At 37.8% G+C, this 16,729-nt stretch overlaps 1 protein-coding gene across 1 annotated transcript in view; it reads left to right on the forward strand.

Moving 5' to 3' along the window:
- Nucleotides 1-16,729, forward strand: part of MDN1 (midasin AAA ATPase 1) — a 94,138-nt gene that overhangs the window by 73,890 nt on the left and 3,519 nt on the right. Inside the window, exons 78-100 of the mRNA XM_053939683.1 lie at nt 361-476; nt 1,508-1,987; nt 2,509-2,735; nt 3,088-3,234; nt 3,458-3,630; nt 3,999-4,160; nt 4,291-4,432; nt 4,704-4,841; nt 5,071-5,246; nt 5,508-5,651; nt 6,304-6,436; nt 7,055-7,383; nt 8,886-9,047; nt 9,423-9,524; nt 9,675-9,876; nt 10,314-10,484; nt 11,952-12,109; nt 13,580-13,669; nt 14,045-14,160; nt 14,787-14,961; nt 15,588-15,661; nt 15,752-15,866; nt 16,521-16,584. Of these exons, the coding sequence (XP_053795658.1) occupies nt 361-476; nt 1,508-1,987; nt 2,509-2,735; nt 3,088-3,234; nt 3,458-3,630; nt 3,999-4,160; nt 4,291-4,432; nt 4,704-4,841; nt 5,071-5,246; nt 5,508-5,651; nt 6,304-6,436; nt 7,055-7,383; nt 8,886-9,047; nt 9,423-9,524; nt 9,675-9,876; nt 10,314-10,484; nt 11,952-12,109; nt 13,580-13,669; nt 14,045-14,160; nt 14,787-14,961; nt 15,588-15,661; nt 15,752-15,866; nt 16,521-16,584 (3,796 nt within the window). The remainder of the gene's footprint in view (nt 1-360; nt 477-1,507; nt 1,988-2,508; nt 2,736-3,087; nt 3,235-3,457; nt 3,631-3,998; nt 4,161-4,290; nt 4,433-4,703; nt 4,842-5,070; nt 5,247-5,507; nt 5,652-6,303; nt 6,437-7,054; nt 7,384-8,885; nt 9,048-9,422; nt 9,525-9,674; nt 9,877-10,313; nt 10,485-11,951; nt 12,110-13,579; nt 13,670-14,044; nt 14,161-14,786; nt 14,962-15,587; nt 15,662-15,751; nt 15,867-16,520; nt 16,585-16,729) is intronic.

The raw sequence follows: 16,729 nt of genomic DNA on the forward strand, positions 1-16,729 counted from the left end.
CTACTAAAACGAATGGTTGTAGCATTGGTCATGAATGTAGGCTGGTAACTCTTCAGCTTTTAATCATTTTTTATGTAAGGTAGATTTAATACTGGAACCGAATTCCTGATAAGAATTGCTGCAGTGGAGTGAAATGTAATGTGAGTGACTGTTGCAGAAGTTACTTGAAAGGCAAATTTGTATGCAGGATATATGGAAGATGCAGAAGCTTTAGTAGTTGAAACTCTAGTCTGCATATTAAGACTTGCTCAATTAAGCCATAATCTTTCAGCCTGCTCAGTGAAATGGAGGCACAGAGTCTGCTGTTTTCTCATTGATCTAACTGTTCCCTCCCTCTTTATCTGTCTCTGTTTTGTTTAGGATATTGGACTAGGCAGCATTGAACGCTGCAAAGGGTTCACTGCACACCTCATGCAGATGCTCGTGAGACAGAGGCGATCTCTTACTGCGGTGACGGAACAGTGGATCTTACTCAGGTATTTTCTATCTTCCAGCACTGAAATGTTGGAAAGAAGTTTTGACAGAGAGCAAATCAGTTCAAGAAAGACAGAAAATAAGGCAGAAAATAACAACTTTTTCCTCTGCTTCCCTATATTTCTCCTCCCCTCAATTAAGCCTAGATAGAAAAGATTTAAGTTTAGCCTATCACTGCAGCCAGTATTTTAAAATCAAAATAATTTTGTAGAACAAGTAAGGCATATATGTGAACTAATTTCTGTAGTTAATTACACAGTTAAACCATTAAACTTACAGGTTGTTATATCTCTCTCATTTGGTATTGGCCTAAGTTAATGTTGTTTACATTCAAGTTGTTGGCTTGACCTGGAGCAAATAAATTATCTGGATGATATTTTGAGCCAAAATAAATAAAGCACCAACAGCTTACAAAGAAAAATTCTAGAAAGGTGGGACAATACTGGATGTTGTGTCAAAACTGTAAAAGGAAACATGTGTAAGAATCTTTCTTACTCTATGTGATCTTTCATTTCATTGCTTTAGTCATCGGAGCAAAAATTAGCAAATGCCACCTTTGTTGAGCATATTTGTGCTTAGCACACTGTAGTCCATAAAACTTGTAGAATTCAGGTTAGGAGCTAGTACCTTTGTACAGAGAAGGAATTCTGGACTGGAGATTACTGGTGCAAAATTTATTCTAACCCCAGGAAACTTGAAAAAAAAAAAGAATAAACAGAAAATCCCAACTAAACAAACTGCTCAGCTTTACAGTCACAGGAACAACAAAACTTACAGGACATTTATCTGCATTACTATGACTTTCATAGCAAATCAGATTTCCAGGGCTTTGTAGCATTTCATAATTCAGGGAGGGAAAAAATCACTAATTAACCAACCTTTTTTTTAAAAAAAAAAGATTGTTTTAGTTTTTCCAGGAGAAGTTATTATCTAATTTTTTTTTTAATTAATTTAGTTAAAGGTAGAGCTTTTAAAAAGGAAGTACAACATAAAACTCAGTGGTTATAACTTCACTTTCTTTCTTCTAAACTAGGAAACTCCTGAGTTGTATACAAGAGATAGATTCTAGGTTGACTGCTGACAGAGAATACAATGCAGCATTTCCTCCTCAAGACAGTATTCAACGCTGGACAGACAGACTGCAGCAACTTTGCATGCAGTGTGTGATGGTTCTCGAGGAGCTCTCTTGGTTCATCCAGTGCTGCCCAAAAGAAGAGTCAGCCAGGTGCAACGACAGTGAAAGGACCGATGTCAAACCCAACGTTCCTCAGGGTCCAGTCCCTGAAATGGGAAATGTTCTTGCGGGAATACCTGACCTGATCCCCTCAGATCTAAAACACTTGTCTCCAGTAGCAGCTGAGCAATTGCCTCCTGGATGCAGGATGCGAAATAAGGATCAGTTGTGGCTGCAGGTAGCTACACAATTGACTGCAATGATAGCACATGTGAAGGCCATGAAAGCAGAGGTGGACAGAATAAGACAACAGTCATGTGAGACCTCCTTTTATTCCTGGTGAGTTCTACACATGGACATCTCTTCATTATGTTCACATAATATGTGTGAAGTAATTTTGAAAATTTTCACCTATGCATATATTGAAAAATGGGTTCAGATGCTATTCAAACATTTTCATGTTCATTTTTTTTGCAAAATGCAGTGCCTGACTCTTTAAAGAAATGTATGTCTTCTCCCACTCTCTTGACAAGTGAAAAAAATTTCTGTCTCAGCTTCCTACTTTGTCTTTGGTCTCTCAGGATTTTATCCCCATAGCTCCTTAGCTAATGAGGTGAATTTAAAATATAAATTTAATGAAGAAATTTTCATTTTAAAATACATTTTTAGCCTATTTAATAACAATCTTCTAATTTTCTCCCTGCTCCAAACAGTGTGAATATAAGCTTTTTGTCAAATCTTTTATTTAATAAATTCAGGATGGAGGTATGCTGCTTCTCCCTTATCCATGTCCAAGAAAAGGTTTAATCTTAAGTTGGACTGTTTGTTCTTCTTTTAGTATTATGGTATTTCTGTTGCAGGAGAGACTTTGAAGTTTGCATATCAGCTGTGAGTTGTTTGCTGGAAGTCTCAGCCCAGTTACAAAGCATAGAGTCCCTGTTTCTTCCAAATGGGCAAGACATGGAAGCTGCAAATCAGATGACCCTAATCAAGAGCCTAAAGTATATACAAGAAGAAGTTAATAATACATCTTCACACTTCACAGCCTGGAAAACACAGCTTCTTGCTTCCGTGTCAAATTGCATTGGTAAGGACCATTTTTGTCCACCTGATTTGTAATGTTGGTAAAGACACAAGAATTTATCAGTTTGGTTATTGCTGAAGGTGGCCCTGTGTTCCTTCTGATATCCAAAAACTTCATGAAATTAAAACTTGTAAAATTTATTCCAGACTTTATTTGTGAAGTATAATTTTTTTGCCATCTCTGTTAGTGATGGATCCTGTGTAGTAGTTGTAGGTCAGGATTAGCAAGGAGATTTTGGTAGAACTGTGTAGTAAAAGTTGCATAGTGCTGTCATTGTCCTTGCATAAAGGAAACATAGGAACCTGTAATCTGATGTTTACAAGCATGTAAAACTGCCTGTGTTATGGTTCAAAAGGAAATCAGCAGTCAGATGAAGAGTTTGTGGAGCAATTCTCAACAAAAGTGGAAACTGTTATCCGTGCTGTTCTGTATGCTGTTCAGTGCTTGGTAGAGAGAAAACAGGAAGGTGGGAAAGAGGAAGAAAAATCTTCGGAGGAAAATGGTAAGTTTGTCAATATACTTGAGTGGGGAGCAGAAGAGTTTAAACCATGCAAACCTTAATTTCTTAAATAGTGTGTGTCAGAGTCACCAATACACAAGGAAATTGCTATTTTAATAGAAATTGTGTATTTAAACAGTAGGGTGGCTATTTCTAGATTGCTAGCTGTAACGTTTTTAGAAATGCCTGACTTGATCTCCATTTTTTAAATGTGTTTCAAACAAAGAGGATGCAGCCTTACTTGATGTGATTAAAGCTGGACATATAACTAAACTTTTGGATGAAGATCTTTCTGCTGATTTGGAGGCTTTACATGTGCAGAGGGCAATTTTAGGTGTTTCAGAACTCCTGGAGATCCTGAAATCTTATAGGGAAGACTGCACTTCATATAAACATAAGGTAAAATTTTTATTTTCATGAATTTTTTGGCTTAGGAGTCTTGAGAGATTTGGAATTGTAACTACTTTGCTGGTTAAATATGGTTAAATATTGCTTCTTCTTGCCCAGTGCCTTAGAAGTATGTGAGAAACTGGACAAATAAAAGTAGTCTTCTGTAGTGCAAAAGCCAGACATTCCTGTAGTGAGAAGACAGAGTTTTTGTGAAAAATCTACAAAATGCTCCAGAAACATTAGAAATTGTACCTAAACTCACCTGCTGGTATTTCTGCTTTGAGCATCTGTTTTCAGTCACTGTCATGAGCCTCTCTGAGGAGCATGTCAGTGAGTACAAGTAATGACTGACAGCTGGTTTTTTGTTTTAACTGTAGTTCTTCAACCAGTGCTGCTATTTGCTGGTGCGTCTAAAGCCCATGCTCTGCAAATATTCAGACCTCATCCTGTTCTACCTCACCATTTCACTGGCATCTCACAGGAGTACTGGGAAACTGCTTTCTGTTCTAACCAGCATTTTTACAGAGCTTGCTCTGAAGGTAAGTTATTAGAGGTAACAGTGGATATATGGCAAGCATATAGTTAGTGCATAAAAGTCTTGAGTAGAAAGTAAGCTGAAAAATGTACTTGCTACTGAGGAAGATTTTGAGTTTCTGTTCACCTTTGCAGGGATTTTGTCTGCCAAAAGAGTTACTTGAAGATGAAGCAGGAGAGGGAGCAACAGAGTTCCATGACTATGAGGATGGTGGTATTGGAGAAGGAGAAGGCAAGAAGGATGTGAGCGACAAAATAGAAAGTGAAGATCAGGCAAGTGTTTGGGGTTGATCTTTTAATTGGGGTTGATGTTTAATTGAAGCAAAGCTGAAAAAGCTCTTGAAATCCATGATGTGGATGTCTTAGGTAAAAAGAAACATGAAATTATCTTCAGTCTACTATTTATGTTGGCTTTTATCTTTGCATATCAGTTTATAAATATTGTTGTGATACTTTTAATATCACAATATGTTTGTGTGTGTTTGTGAAGCTTTTAATATATAGGCAAGATCCATTGTAATTTTTTGCTTTACCAATGATTTAGATAGAAGACAGTTTTCAAAAAGGGGAAGAGAAGGAGAAAGAGGATCAAGATTCTAAACCAGATATTGAAGGAGAAGACAATGCAATTGAAATGTCTGAAGACTTTGAAGGAAAGATGCATGATGGAGAACGGGAGAAAAAAGGTTTGGTTCTTCCACTATGGCAAACTTACAAGAAAAGTTATAGATCAGTCCAGTAATGGTTGAAGCTTTCCTATAACATGTGCATGTGTGTCCTTTTCAACATATATCAATTAACTGAATGGGGTGATAAAATTAAGGTTCAAAGTATGATTGCTTATTTGCTTCTAAAGTTAACAAAAACATTAGCTTTCTTTCTTCTGTACTGAAACACATTCTGAACTGTACACAGAAGATGAGGAAAATTCAGATGAAGAGGAGGAACTGGATAAGCAGATGGGAAATCTTGATAATGCTGAAGCTGATGATAAACTAGATGAAAGGCTCTGGGGGGATGATGAAGATGATGATGATGATGATGAAGATGCTAGTAGTAAAACAGAAGAAACTGGACCAGGAATGGATGAGGTAATAAGGAACAGGGTGGGAGAAAAAAGTATCAAAGGAATTGAACTCTGCTAACTTAATGTGACCTAGAATGGGAATTGCCTCTCATAGCTCTTTGCCTTAGAAGGGGATAATTTCAGGGAGTAAGTTCAGTTGAGTGTTGTCTTTTTTGTTGGGTTTTTTTTGTGGTTTTTTTTTTTTTTGTGGTTTTTTTTTTTTTTTTTGTGGTTTTTTTTTTTTTTTAGGATAAAATAATTGAGTTTCTTTTGGATTTATTAATAGGAGGATTCAGAGCTCGTTGCAAAAGATGACAATCTGGGGACAGGAAACAAGGATAATAAAAAACAGCCTCCCAAGAATGAGGAAAAAGAGCAACAGGAAGAGGACAGTGGAAATAAAGAGAAAATCCATGAACAAATTGATGAGGTAAAAATTATTTGGACTACATGGAGTATCTTGCTGTTAAACCACACTCTGTTGCTCATACTATGTGTTTCTGAGAATTTTAAATGCTTTTTTTTTTTTTTAATCATGAAATGCCCTGAAAAAAAAGTTAGTTCATTTCCGAGATAAAAGTAAACCATACTGTATCCATTATAATACACATTCATTTTCTGATTCATATTCCAGAAAGGATTTTTTTTTCAGTACCCTGAACCTGTAATGGTTGCCAAAACAGGCTTTACACTGAATTGATGTTTGATGGACAAAGCTTTAAACTCTAATTCTGCTGTATTTAGCAACAGAAACACCTTAGTATGCAAGAGTACATTTAGCATCTCCAAGAGTGCATATTCTCTGTAGAGTGTTTCAGCTAGGAAAATTGGCTTTTGAACACAAAACATGCTGGTTGTAAGTACCACCAATTTATGTAAATGCATTTGCTGAAATTAATGTTTCTGCTCTTCATGCATGAGTATGTGTACCACTGGAAATCCACTTTTAACTGATCAGAATGTAACACTGTATCCAGTATTTCTTTGTCCTAGAGAATACAGTAGTATCTTGTTTCTTACCTTTGCCTATCCTCCCACTTAATCCATGCCTGTTATTTTTTCCCCCATTCTTTTGCTGACAGCGTGAGTATGATGAGAATGAAGTAGATCCTTATCATGGCCAGCAAGAAAAGGAGCCTGAAGTTGAACCTTTGGACCTTCCTGATAATTTGAATCTGGAAAGTAATGAGAAGAGTGATGATGAGGAGGATGAAGGTACAGCTGAAAATCTCTACAGATTCCTAGATGAAAGCCATATGGAAGTTGGGGGGACAATCAGATCAGGAACCCTTTTGTCTGCAGAAAGAAGAGACATGGTGGTAGGATTCTGTATAACCACCAAGAAGATGCAAATTCATTTGTGCATCAAAATACCAACATACCAAATGCAGGCCAGACAAGAAGTCAGCATCACAACATTTTCCTTTGCTTCCCTTTCATGCACACTGTGGAGCATGCTTTCTCATGTTTTCCAAGTGATACAGCCTAACTTAGGCTGGAATCTCCTTATTTAATTGTCCAGTTGCTTTTGTGGTTTCATTTTTTTTCTACCATACCTTCAAATATTTGTACTCTTAAAAGTCAGTTGACGCTCAGGAATATTAGGTTAAAGGAAGTTACTAGGAATTCATCCTGCTGTACTGCTAGATAGAAATCAACTGTGACTTAAAGGAATTATCTGGCTATAGAAAACACAGATTCTGTGTACAGAACTCAGTATTTTCTGGGTTTTTGATAGGCTGGGCAGTTTTATTCCAAATATCTGTAATATTCACTGTCTCTATTCTTCACTGAAAGTTTTATATACCTTTCTGATTTTTTTTTTTAATCCAGAAGAAGAGAATGATTTTGAAATAGATGAGAAACCTGTAGATTTAAATGAGGCAGAGAAGAGAGAAGACCAGAATGAAGAGGATACTGGTGAGACAGAAAAAGATGATCAAGATGCAAAAGCAACTGAAGAAGGCATTTCTGAAGACAAAGAGGAGAAGGAAGATGAAGGAGACAAAGATGCTCATGATCAAGAAGAAAAGGCAGGGAACACTGAGGATGCAGAAGAAGAAGAAGAAGAAGAAGAAGAGTCACAACCACCTGATGAGAAAAAAAATGAATCTTCTGAAGATAAGGGAATCCCTAATGAAGACCAAGGCCTTCAACCTCAGGTACAGTGTAATAAATAAAAGTGTGAATTTCTTTAATTGCCTTATACAAGATTTAAGAAATGGATGTGCTCTGTGATACTCTGCAACAAATTTGACATTGAATAGATACAATGTTAGTACAGTCTTCATCAAGATAACAAGAACTAGGCTTATTAAACATGTGTTTCTGCTATCTGTGTTCCTGCTGCCTCCTCCTCCTGCTGCCTTGTGTTAGAATGGAACAGACTATTTCAGTTGTAAGGGGCCTACAGAGATCATCTCGTCCAACTGCCTGACCACTTCAGGGCTGACCAAAAATTTAAGCATAATATTAAGCACATTGCCCAAATGCCTCTTAAACAGTGACAGTTTTGGGGCATTGGCCACCTCTGTAGGAAGCCTTTTCCAGTGTTTGACCACCCTCTCAGTAAAGAAGTGATAGTAAAGTCCTAATGACCATTCCCATGCATCCTGTCACTGGGTACCAGGGAGAAGAGTTCAGCACCTCTCTATGTCCCTTCCTCAGGAAGTTGCAGAGAGCAATGGGGCCACCCTTCAGCCTCCTTCTCTCCAAACTAGACAAGCCCAAGTTCCTTAGCCACTCTTTATAGGACATTGCTTCCAGCTTTTGCACCACCTTTGTTGCCCTCTGGCCACATTTAAGGACCTTCACATCCTTCTTAACTTGTGGGGCCCAGAACTGCCCACAGCACTCAGGTGAGGCTGCACCAATGCTGAATACAACGGATTCAGCACCTCTTTTGAGCAGCTGGTGTTCCTGGGTTTGATGCACCCCAGGAAGGGGATTGCCCTCTGGGCTGCCAGGGCTCAGGGCTCACTCACACCGAGCCTGCTGTGGGCCAGCATCCCCAGATCCCTTTGCAGGGCTGCTCTCCAACCATTCCTCTTTCCAGTCTATGCTTGAGTCCAGTGTTACTTTGTCCTACGTGCAGAATCCAGCATTTGGACCTGTTAAATTTCATCCCCTTAATCATGGTCCACTACCCCAATCAATCAAATTCCTTTGCAAGGGGCCTTTGTCCTTCAAGAGAGTCCACAGCACCTCCCAACTTGTATCAGCAAACTTGCTAATGGAGCATTCAATTCCCTTATCCAGCTCATTGATAAATACATTGAACAGGACTAGTCCTGGAGCTGAAACCCAAGGAACAGCAATGGTGACTGTCACCAGATGAAATCCCATTCACTACAACTATTTTAGCCCTAGAATCCACCCAGCACACTGTGAATCCACTCATCCCACAGCTGGACAACTTGTCCAAAAGGATGCTGTGAGGGACACTATCAAAAGCCTTACTAAAAATCCAGAGAAACTGCATCCACTGCCTTCCCTTCATCTGCTAGGCCAGTGACCTCATCATATCCAGTTAAACAGGCCTTTCCCTTTGTTAAGCCATCCTGACTGTGTCTTGTAACTGTATTTTCTTTAAGCACTTTTCAATAACACAGTTATCAGTTCTCAATGTTTTTTAGAATGTTAACATAATCTGATGTTATTTCAGGAAGAGGAGGATAAAGATAATTCAGAGATGGATGAAGAGATCCCTGAGGCTGAGGAAAGAATGGAGCATGAAACACAAGGGCAGACTGGGCAAGAAAATCTGCAGAGTGACAGTGCTGTTGAGCTGGCTGGAGAGGCATCAGAAAGAGATGAGTCTAAAGAGGTAAATTATATGGAAGTGTCTGAGTTAAAAAATGCTAAATTTGTGAATATGTTTTCAAGTTGAAATCAGGGAACTGCTGCCATAGGTTTTAAGAACTGTGTATAAGACCTTAGTTTATACCAGTTATCAGTTTACTGAAAAAAACCTTAAAGACCATGTAGATACCCTGCATTTTCAGTGCTATAAAGGTAAGTTTAGGATAATTGTTGAACTGTAGAAGTGGCTTGTCTGCTATCCATAAGAATTATACTTGCAATTATGAGCCATTGGTCATACAGAACAGAATGTAGCAAAGCATTGCAGTTTAACATCTGTAGTTTGTTTACAGTAGTTTCTATTTTTAGTTACACTTGAAATTCATTTTTTTTCTTTCAGGAAAGTGGAACTGGAGCTTCAAGTGCAAATCAGTCAGAAGGCCATGAATCCACACGCATGGCCCGGATGGCTTCTCAGAAGCAAAGCATGAAAAATACACAGGTTCATCTCTTATTTTACATCTTTGTTTAAATGTCTTAATATTAACCAGCAAATAGTCAGGACTCAGTTTCTCCTTGTTAGAGCACTGTTCTCATTAGTGGTGGGTTACACCTCTCTTGAAGTTCATGGTGTTAATGTGTTCCTTTCCAGAGTTTCAAGAGGAAACCTGGCCAGGCAGACAATGAGCGCTCGATGGGAGATCACAATGAACGCATCCACAAGCGACTGAGAACCATGGAATCCAGCAGTGATGCAAAGCAGGATACAATTCAGCCTAAACAAAACGTGGAGGAGGCTGATGCATTTGAACATATTAAACAAGGCTCTGAACACTATGATGCACAGACATATGGTACAGTGGTATTTCTGGGGGTAAAGAGTTGTCATTGCAGAATCAAATCCTGAAACACTTGTATTTGCTGTAGTTTTCCCTGTTTGCTTTTTAAAGTTATGCTTTGGTTAAAGGTGCCACACCATTTCACTACAATAAATGCTACTCTTTGGCAGTCAGATTCAAACTAACAATAGCACTTCTGAAAATACTGATTTTGACTTAAAAAATGGATTTTATCTTTACAATCTATTCTCTTCAAATCTTGCTTCAGCTAATCAAGGCAATAGCTTACTGACATGACACAGCACAGCAGAGTGAAAGACAGAACAGGGGTTTGAGCCTCAGATCTCTTAAGTTCACTGATACTGATATACAGTGGCCTCATGATGCACTTGACTCACATGACTACTTCTCCTTCCACTTTCCTCTTGACAAGTATTGTTGTCTTTGTGCAGATGTAGCTAGTAAGGAGCAAGAGAAACCTATTATGCCTCCTGAAGAAAAGGAAGAAGGAGACTGTGAAGATGCAGCAATGGAAACAGAAATGCAGGATGAGGATCTAAGAGCAGTTGACACTGAAGAGCTGAAGCCAGAAAAAAAGAAGTCTTCTGCCACTAAACCTCCAGGTACATTAACTTGAAAAGCATTCTAAATGCATGCTGATATGGATCTTTAGATGTATATGTAAGTATTTAGATTTGCATAGTGGATATGTTTTATAAGGCTATATGCCTGCTCTAAATTGATTTCTCTGCAGCAGTATTCTTACTTCTGCCTAGTAACCAGCATTAGCCTTTGCTAAATTGATTGAGTGACAGAGGGGTTTGCTGCTTTCTTTCAAGTTAATGATTTCTAATCTTTATCCACCACTTTGATGAAATAAAAAGCAAACACTTCCCTGCTGTTCAACACAGTGCCAATTCACTTAATTAATTGGCATTTAACAATGCATTCCAGTGTCACCACCATCAGCACCACATAACTCAACTGCTTTATGCATAACTTCTGGAAAAAAAATCCCCAAAAAAACAAACCAGCAAGAAGTAGAGGAGCTGGTCTGAACAACATTTGGTGAGGTAGCACCAAACTCTCACTGCCTTCTTTCTTAAGTGGAAACAAAACTGAGCAGCTAACAGAAGAAGTTGGTAGACAAGATAGGTCTGACTTGTCAGCCACATATCCCCCCCAGCTTCAAAAAAAAAGAAAGCTAGGTAGAAGTATCTCTTGCCAATTGCAATAGAAATTGTCATTTTGATTACTCTAAGTAAATGACATCATAGCTTGGAATTTTGTACAGTTTTCTTCTTGAACAACACAAAGGATGGCTGGAGAGGGGAGACGAGTTTTACAAGCCTACATTCTTGCCTCCCACTCCCTCGAGCTTTAATCACTTAGAGCTCTTGCTAGACTCTCTATTTGTGGTAGAGGTGTGCATGTAATCAGTCTACTTGTTTTTCCACATGATTCTCTAACTCTGTGTTCTGAAAAACTAGTCTTTGAAACATGTCCTACAATGTCTTTTTTTTCTCTTTTAGAATAATTTTTAAGAAATGAGTTGTTAAACATTGTAGTACAGTAGAAACAGTAATAAACTCTCTAGTCCATTTCTTTATTTGTAAATTGATTTTTGATTTATAGAAAACTGTTCTATTAAAAATCAGAGAATAAAAGATAAACAAAGATTACAATTTTTAATGATGATTTTCTGACTTCTCAAATTACTTTATACCTCCTATCATTCTGTCATAGAGGCTATGAGAGTCAATAAATGTACTTCACCAGTGGAACTCTCAGATGTTAAATATCTGCTAACTATTACTTTATCTGGCAAGAAGTTTATAAGACAGAAAAATAATTTGCATTAGGAAATGCATGGTTTTCTGTTCCAGTGAGTTGCAAGATGTATTCATCCCATTCCTAGAATTAAATGTCTTAAAATTTGGCAAGAATGTTTAATTTTATTTTGAAAGAAAGTATCAGCTGCACTACAAAGCCTATGAGATGCTGTGTGAAAGAGTCAAGATACAACATTGTTTCTTGTATTATGTGTGATCCACAAAGTCTCCACTAAGTAATTAGTTTTGTGGTTCTAGGACCAGGTGACTTGGAGCCAGAGCTCCAGACTTTTGACTCAGAGGATGTCAATGACTCTGCACCAGAAAAACTACTAAAGGTGGCTGAAGAGAAGCCAGAGAGAAGCAAGGACTCGACCATACACACAGCCCACCAGTTTCTGATGGACATTCCCCAGGTAGGATACCCAGTCTGTCTTCTTTCATCTACAGCAGGAGAAACAGATGGTTTTACTTGAGCTGTGTTAATGAAACTCTGTGAATGCAAAAGACTAGAATTACTTTTTTTCAGCCAATTCAGTCATTATCCATTAATAGAGTACTTCTTCATAACAGCTGATTGTAGGTATTGTAGAACCTTTTTGAGCTTTTTATGAATGTCTCAATTCAAAAAATACCAAGGCCTAGAAGATCCTAGAGCTTCCTGTAACATGGTTTTCCAGTGCAAACTTCTGTGAAAAAGCACATTTTATCATAAAGACCTATGGCATAGAAGCAGTTGGTGGTGGATAACCAGTTGATAAAATACAAATATTTTCAGTGTCTGGGTTTTTTTAGGATTGGCCTTTCATTCTTACAGTATGGTGTCCTAAGTACACACTTGGAGGGTCCTATTTTACTGTTTCTATGCATAACACAGAAAGGATTGTGTGCCAGCTGCACTGGGTATTTCTATCTTAATGCCAAGTATTGCAGCTTTTTGGAAAAAGGCTGCTGAATGCAAGTGTTCTCCTGTTGTCAGAATAATTGTGGTTTGTAGGTTTTTTCCAATTGGCATGCAAAATGTGGAACAGGAGAGGGAGCTCTTGCAGCACCATGTAAAGGGGACAGGAAAGAGGCAGCTGGGGGAAAAGTGCAGCTTCTCACCTTTCAGCAGAAGGAAGATGAGAGACATCCCCTCCGTGTCTGTTCTCTCTCCCTTCCTGAAATGTGCAGTAGGTGACCAGTGGGACAGAAGTTACCAGTGAGAAGTTACTGGAACTTTTGAGTTTGGAGTCATGGGCTTATTTTCCTTAGTCTGTAAGCCTGCAGGTTATACAGACCATGTATTGCTGTTTGGCCAAACTGGGGGTTTGTAAGTCAGGGACAGAGACTGTCACTGAAAGCATAGTGAGAGTAAAAGAAGTATCAGGAAGCTTGGGTGTCCTTATCAAATAATATTTGGTGCCAGCTAAGGAGGATGATGTCATTCAATCTTCAAGTGGTTTGAACAAAGCTTGTAAAAAAATATAATTAAGTGAATTATACTATGCTTTCAAAGATACTAGTTAGGTGTAGTGTTCAATAGTTTGGTCTCCATTATACTGTCAATAAGTCTGGTGTTTGTCAAGATCATTTCATTGATTTATCTTGAAATTTTGTATTTTATTGTATTCAGTGTCAGTGTCATAGATGTTCCTAGCTTTGTTTCTATACTGATTAAATCACATATGGAGATATTTGTGGGGAGTATTTATCCTTCATGTACATAGAAACTATTAAAAAACATGGCTATTTAGAATCTTAATTTAGGTATTAGGGTATTTTTTTTTTGTTTAGAAGAATGAGAGCAATGCATTTTACTTTCTTTATAGTTTGCTATACTTTGGGGATCACCAGATGTGTAAACTTATTTTCCTGTCTCATAAAACTCATAACTCCACTTCTAGCACATCATTAGAGATCCTGAAGAGCTTAGAAAGGAACTTGAAAGGCAATTGGAAGCTTGGCAGACACAACAGCCTGGAACTCCAGAGGAGGTTTGTGACCTCATTTGAACATAAAACTGTCATAAGAATCCTTCATTGCATTATTTCATCTTCTTTTACTGCTAAAACATTGAGGAATCCAAGCAAGCTAGAATCTAAATACTCAAAATCACATGATAGAGATACTATTTATGTTGTTACATTTAACTTATTTTGAAAAACATACTACATTATTCTTGAAGCAGGGTGGTGTTTCAGATCTTGTTTTGAATGTGAATGCAGATTGTCATGTGAGACACCCTCAGTTTTAGCTGGTTACTGCCTTCCCCTTCATGCACTGAGGTTTGCTTTCTTTCTTCAGACAGTGCTGCCCATCTTGTTTTGTTCTTTCATAATTCACTTTAATTTCTTTGTGTGATGTTGTAGGAGAAGGAAGCAGCACAGCTGTGGCAGAAGTATTTAGTACTGACAGCTCCTCTATCACAGCAGCTTTGTGAACAGCTGCGACTCATCCTGGAACCCACTCAGGCTGCCAAGTTGAAGTAAGTTGGGTCTTTCTGAGGCTTCTGATTTCTTTAAACTCATGGGTTTGGGGCACTTTAACCTCTGTAAAACTGCAGCTTTACATTGTTCTTGCATTACAGTAGTTATTCCCGTTTGCAAATGCCTTCAATTTCCTTGTATAGGAACATCAGGTTATTTTATGAAATGCAAATATGATATAGTAGTCGGCACCCATCCTGAGGATATTGCCTCCTACTTTATTTTTTTTTCCTGTGCAACAGGTGATTAATGAACATCACCATTTGAAGTTAAGTCAAAGATTATGTTAAATGTCAAAATGGTTTACGTTGTTCACAACATTAAAGGATTATTTTTTAAAGAAATACAGACTTGTTTCAAACTGGTGGAATGTAAATTCAAAGTGTGCCTTCCATTTTAGGTATCTAGATATAAACTTCTTTTAAAACCAATGAATATCTATCTTACATTAAAAATGTGGGCAATATTTTTATCTATAATGAAATATTAGTATTAAAACTACTAATATTGGATTTGCTGTATTTAAAAAAAATTATTTTATGTATATGCTGCATAGGCTATGGATTTCCAGAATGAGATACTTGCTGATAACCCCCGTCACTATGTCTTTTTTCTCGACTTTCAGAGGAGACTACAGAACTGGGAAGAGACTGAACATGCGCAAAGTGATCCCGTACATTGCCAGTCAGTTCCGAAAAGACAAGATCTGGCTGCGAAGGACCAAGCCCAGCAAACGACAGTACCAGATTTGCCTGGCTATTGATGATTCCTCTAGTATGATTGACAATCACTCTAAACAGGTAAAATAAAACCTTGGGAGGAGTGTGGAGAAACCACCTGTCATTGATGTGTATGGCAGTTGCTGACTTATTTCACACAGGGCTGGTGGCTGCTGGAAAGTCTGCTAATTCCAAAGCACCTATTTTTCCAGTCCATGAGCTTGAACTCTTGTCACTTCATGCCTAAGAGATTTATTAACAAACGACCACTGAAAACCAGCTGAAAGGATGAGCTGTTAAGTTTGTTAGAGATGTACATATCCCCTGTAAAACTACTTTTTGTGGTCTACAAAAAGTCAAAACTTCCTTACCTAGCAGTTCATTGGAGCACTAAATATCCATTCATCATAGCCCACTTGTAGAGTTTTTATTAATTAAAATGGTGTGTTTCCTTCTGAACAGTTACTTATTTATTTTAATTAGCCTACCTAAAGTGGTGTGTCTAAATCAATCAGCTGCAGCCCTCAAGCAGAACTAGTGTATCTTTATTGCACTGTCTGTCTTACATAAGACAGGCAAAAGGATAGGCAGTCTCTTCAATTATCTTTCTAGATGATGAAAAATAATTTCAGTAAAATTCTTCATATTTAATACTGGACTTTGAGTATTGACCTTGCTATTTTTGATGCAACTTTTTTCTTTAATAGCTTGCATATGAATCCCTGGCAGTTATTGGAAACGCTCTGACTCTTCTAGAAGTGGGACAAATTGCTGTGTGTAGGTGAGTTTATTTGAAATCTTGACTTTTCTTCAGTACTTCAGAGCAGAATGTAAATACCAGTTTCATGCTGTAATTTTCTCTTTTCTGAAGCTTTGGCGAGACTGTTCAGCTGCTGCACCCGTTCCACGAGCAGTTCAGTGACCAGTCAGGGACACGGATATTGCGTCTTTGCAAGTTTCAGCAGAAGAAAACAAAAATAGCCCAGGTACACAAGAATGCCTCAAGGGCATCAGGTTTGCTAATCTTTTCCAGACAAGATATCAGCAGCTTCACGGTTTTATGATCACTTTGTAACACTTACTCGTTTTTTGTATTTGAGAGTCTGATAGTAGGTTAGATAACAAAGAAATAAAACGGTCATAGTTTTGTAACACATGTTCTCACTTTTAGTTCTGATGTATACCACTTTTAAGCATTCACCTTTCTCTGTATTGAGACCTAAAAAGTTATTTTGGGTACTGTTGATGTTCTTAATGGGGAGTATTAAACCAGATACTTTTGTTTTAAGCTGAAGCCATAGAAGTTCAACTTAGAAATAAGATGTATATTTTTAATGATGCCATTATTCTCATTAGCACAGTACACTCATTAGCAGCGTACTGTGTTGATGGCTTTGCTAGTACTGGGAAAAAAATAAATTCTGTTTGAAGGCTCTCTGAAGATTGTTTAGTTCAAAAGTACTTAATAAATTTAAAGCAGGAGTTAATACAGGAAAATGCTAAGAACTGTATCTGTGTTAAGTGGTCAGACTGTCTTAGAATTTAACATAGAGAAAGGTGTTCTTTAGACATATTTATATTTTAAAGTTTATTATTTTTATTATGAGATAATTTGATTTTCTTATCTATTTCCTCTGCAGTTTCTAGAATCATCAGCAAATATGTTTGCTGCAGCACAGCAGTTGTCGCAAAATATTAATCCGGGTGAGTTTTTTTGTGTTACTGTGCTTGTTGCCATGGCAGTGGAATGCTCACTACAGTCCTGAATTAGGATCCTGCCAGGAAGATTCCTAGGACTGAAACATCACTTGCATTAGGGCTTTGGCTTTTGCTTTGTTAAAAGCAATGT

This window comes from Vidua chalybeata, chromosome 3 (genome assembly GCF_026979565.1).
Source record: "Vidua chalybeata isolate OUT-0048 chromosome 3, bVidCha1 merged haplotype, whole genome shotgun sequence".
NCBI classification, from domain to species: Eukaryota; Metazoa; Chordata; class Aves; order Passeriformes; family Viduidae; genus Vidua; species Vidua chalybeata.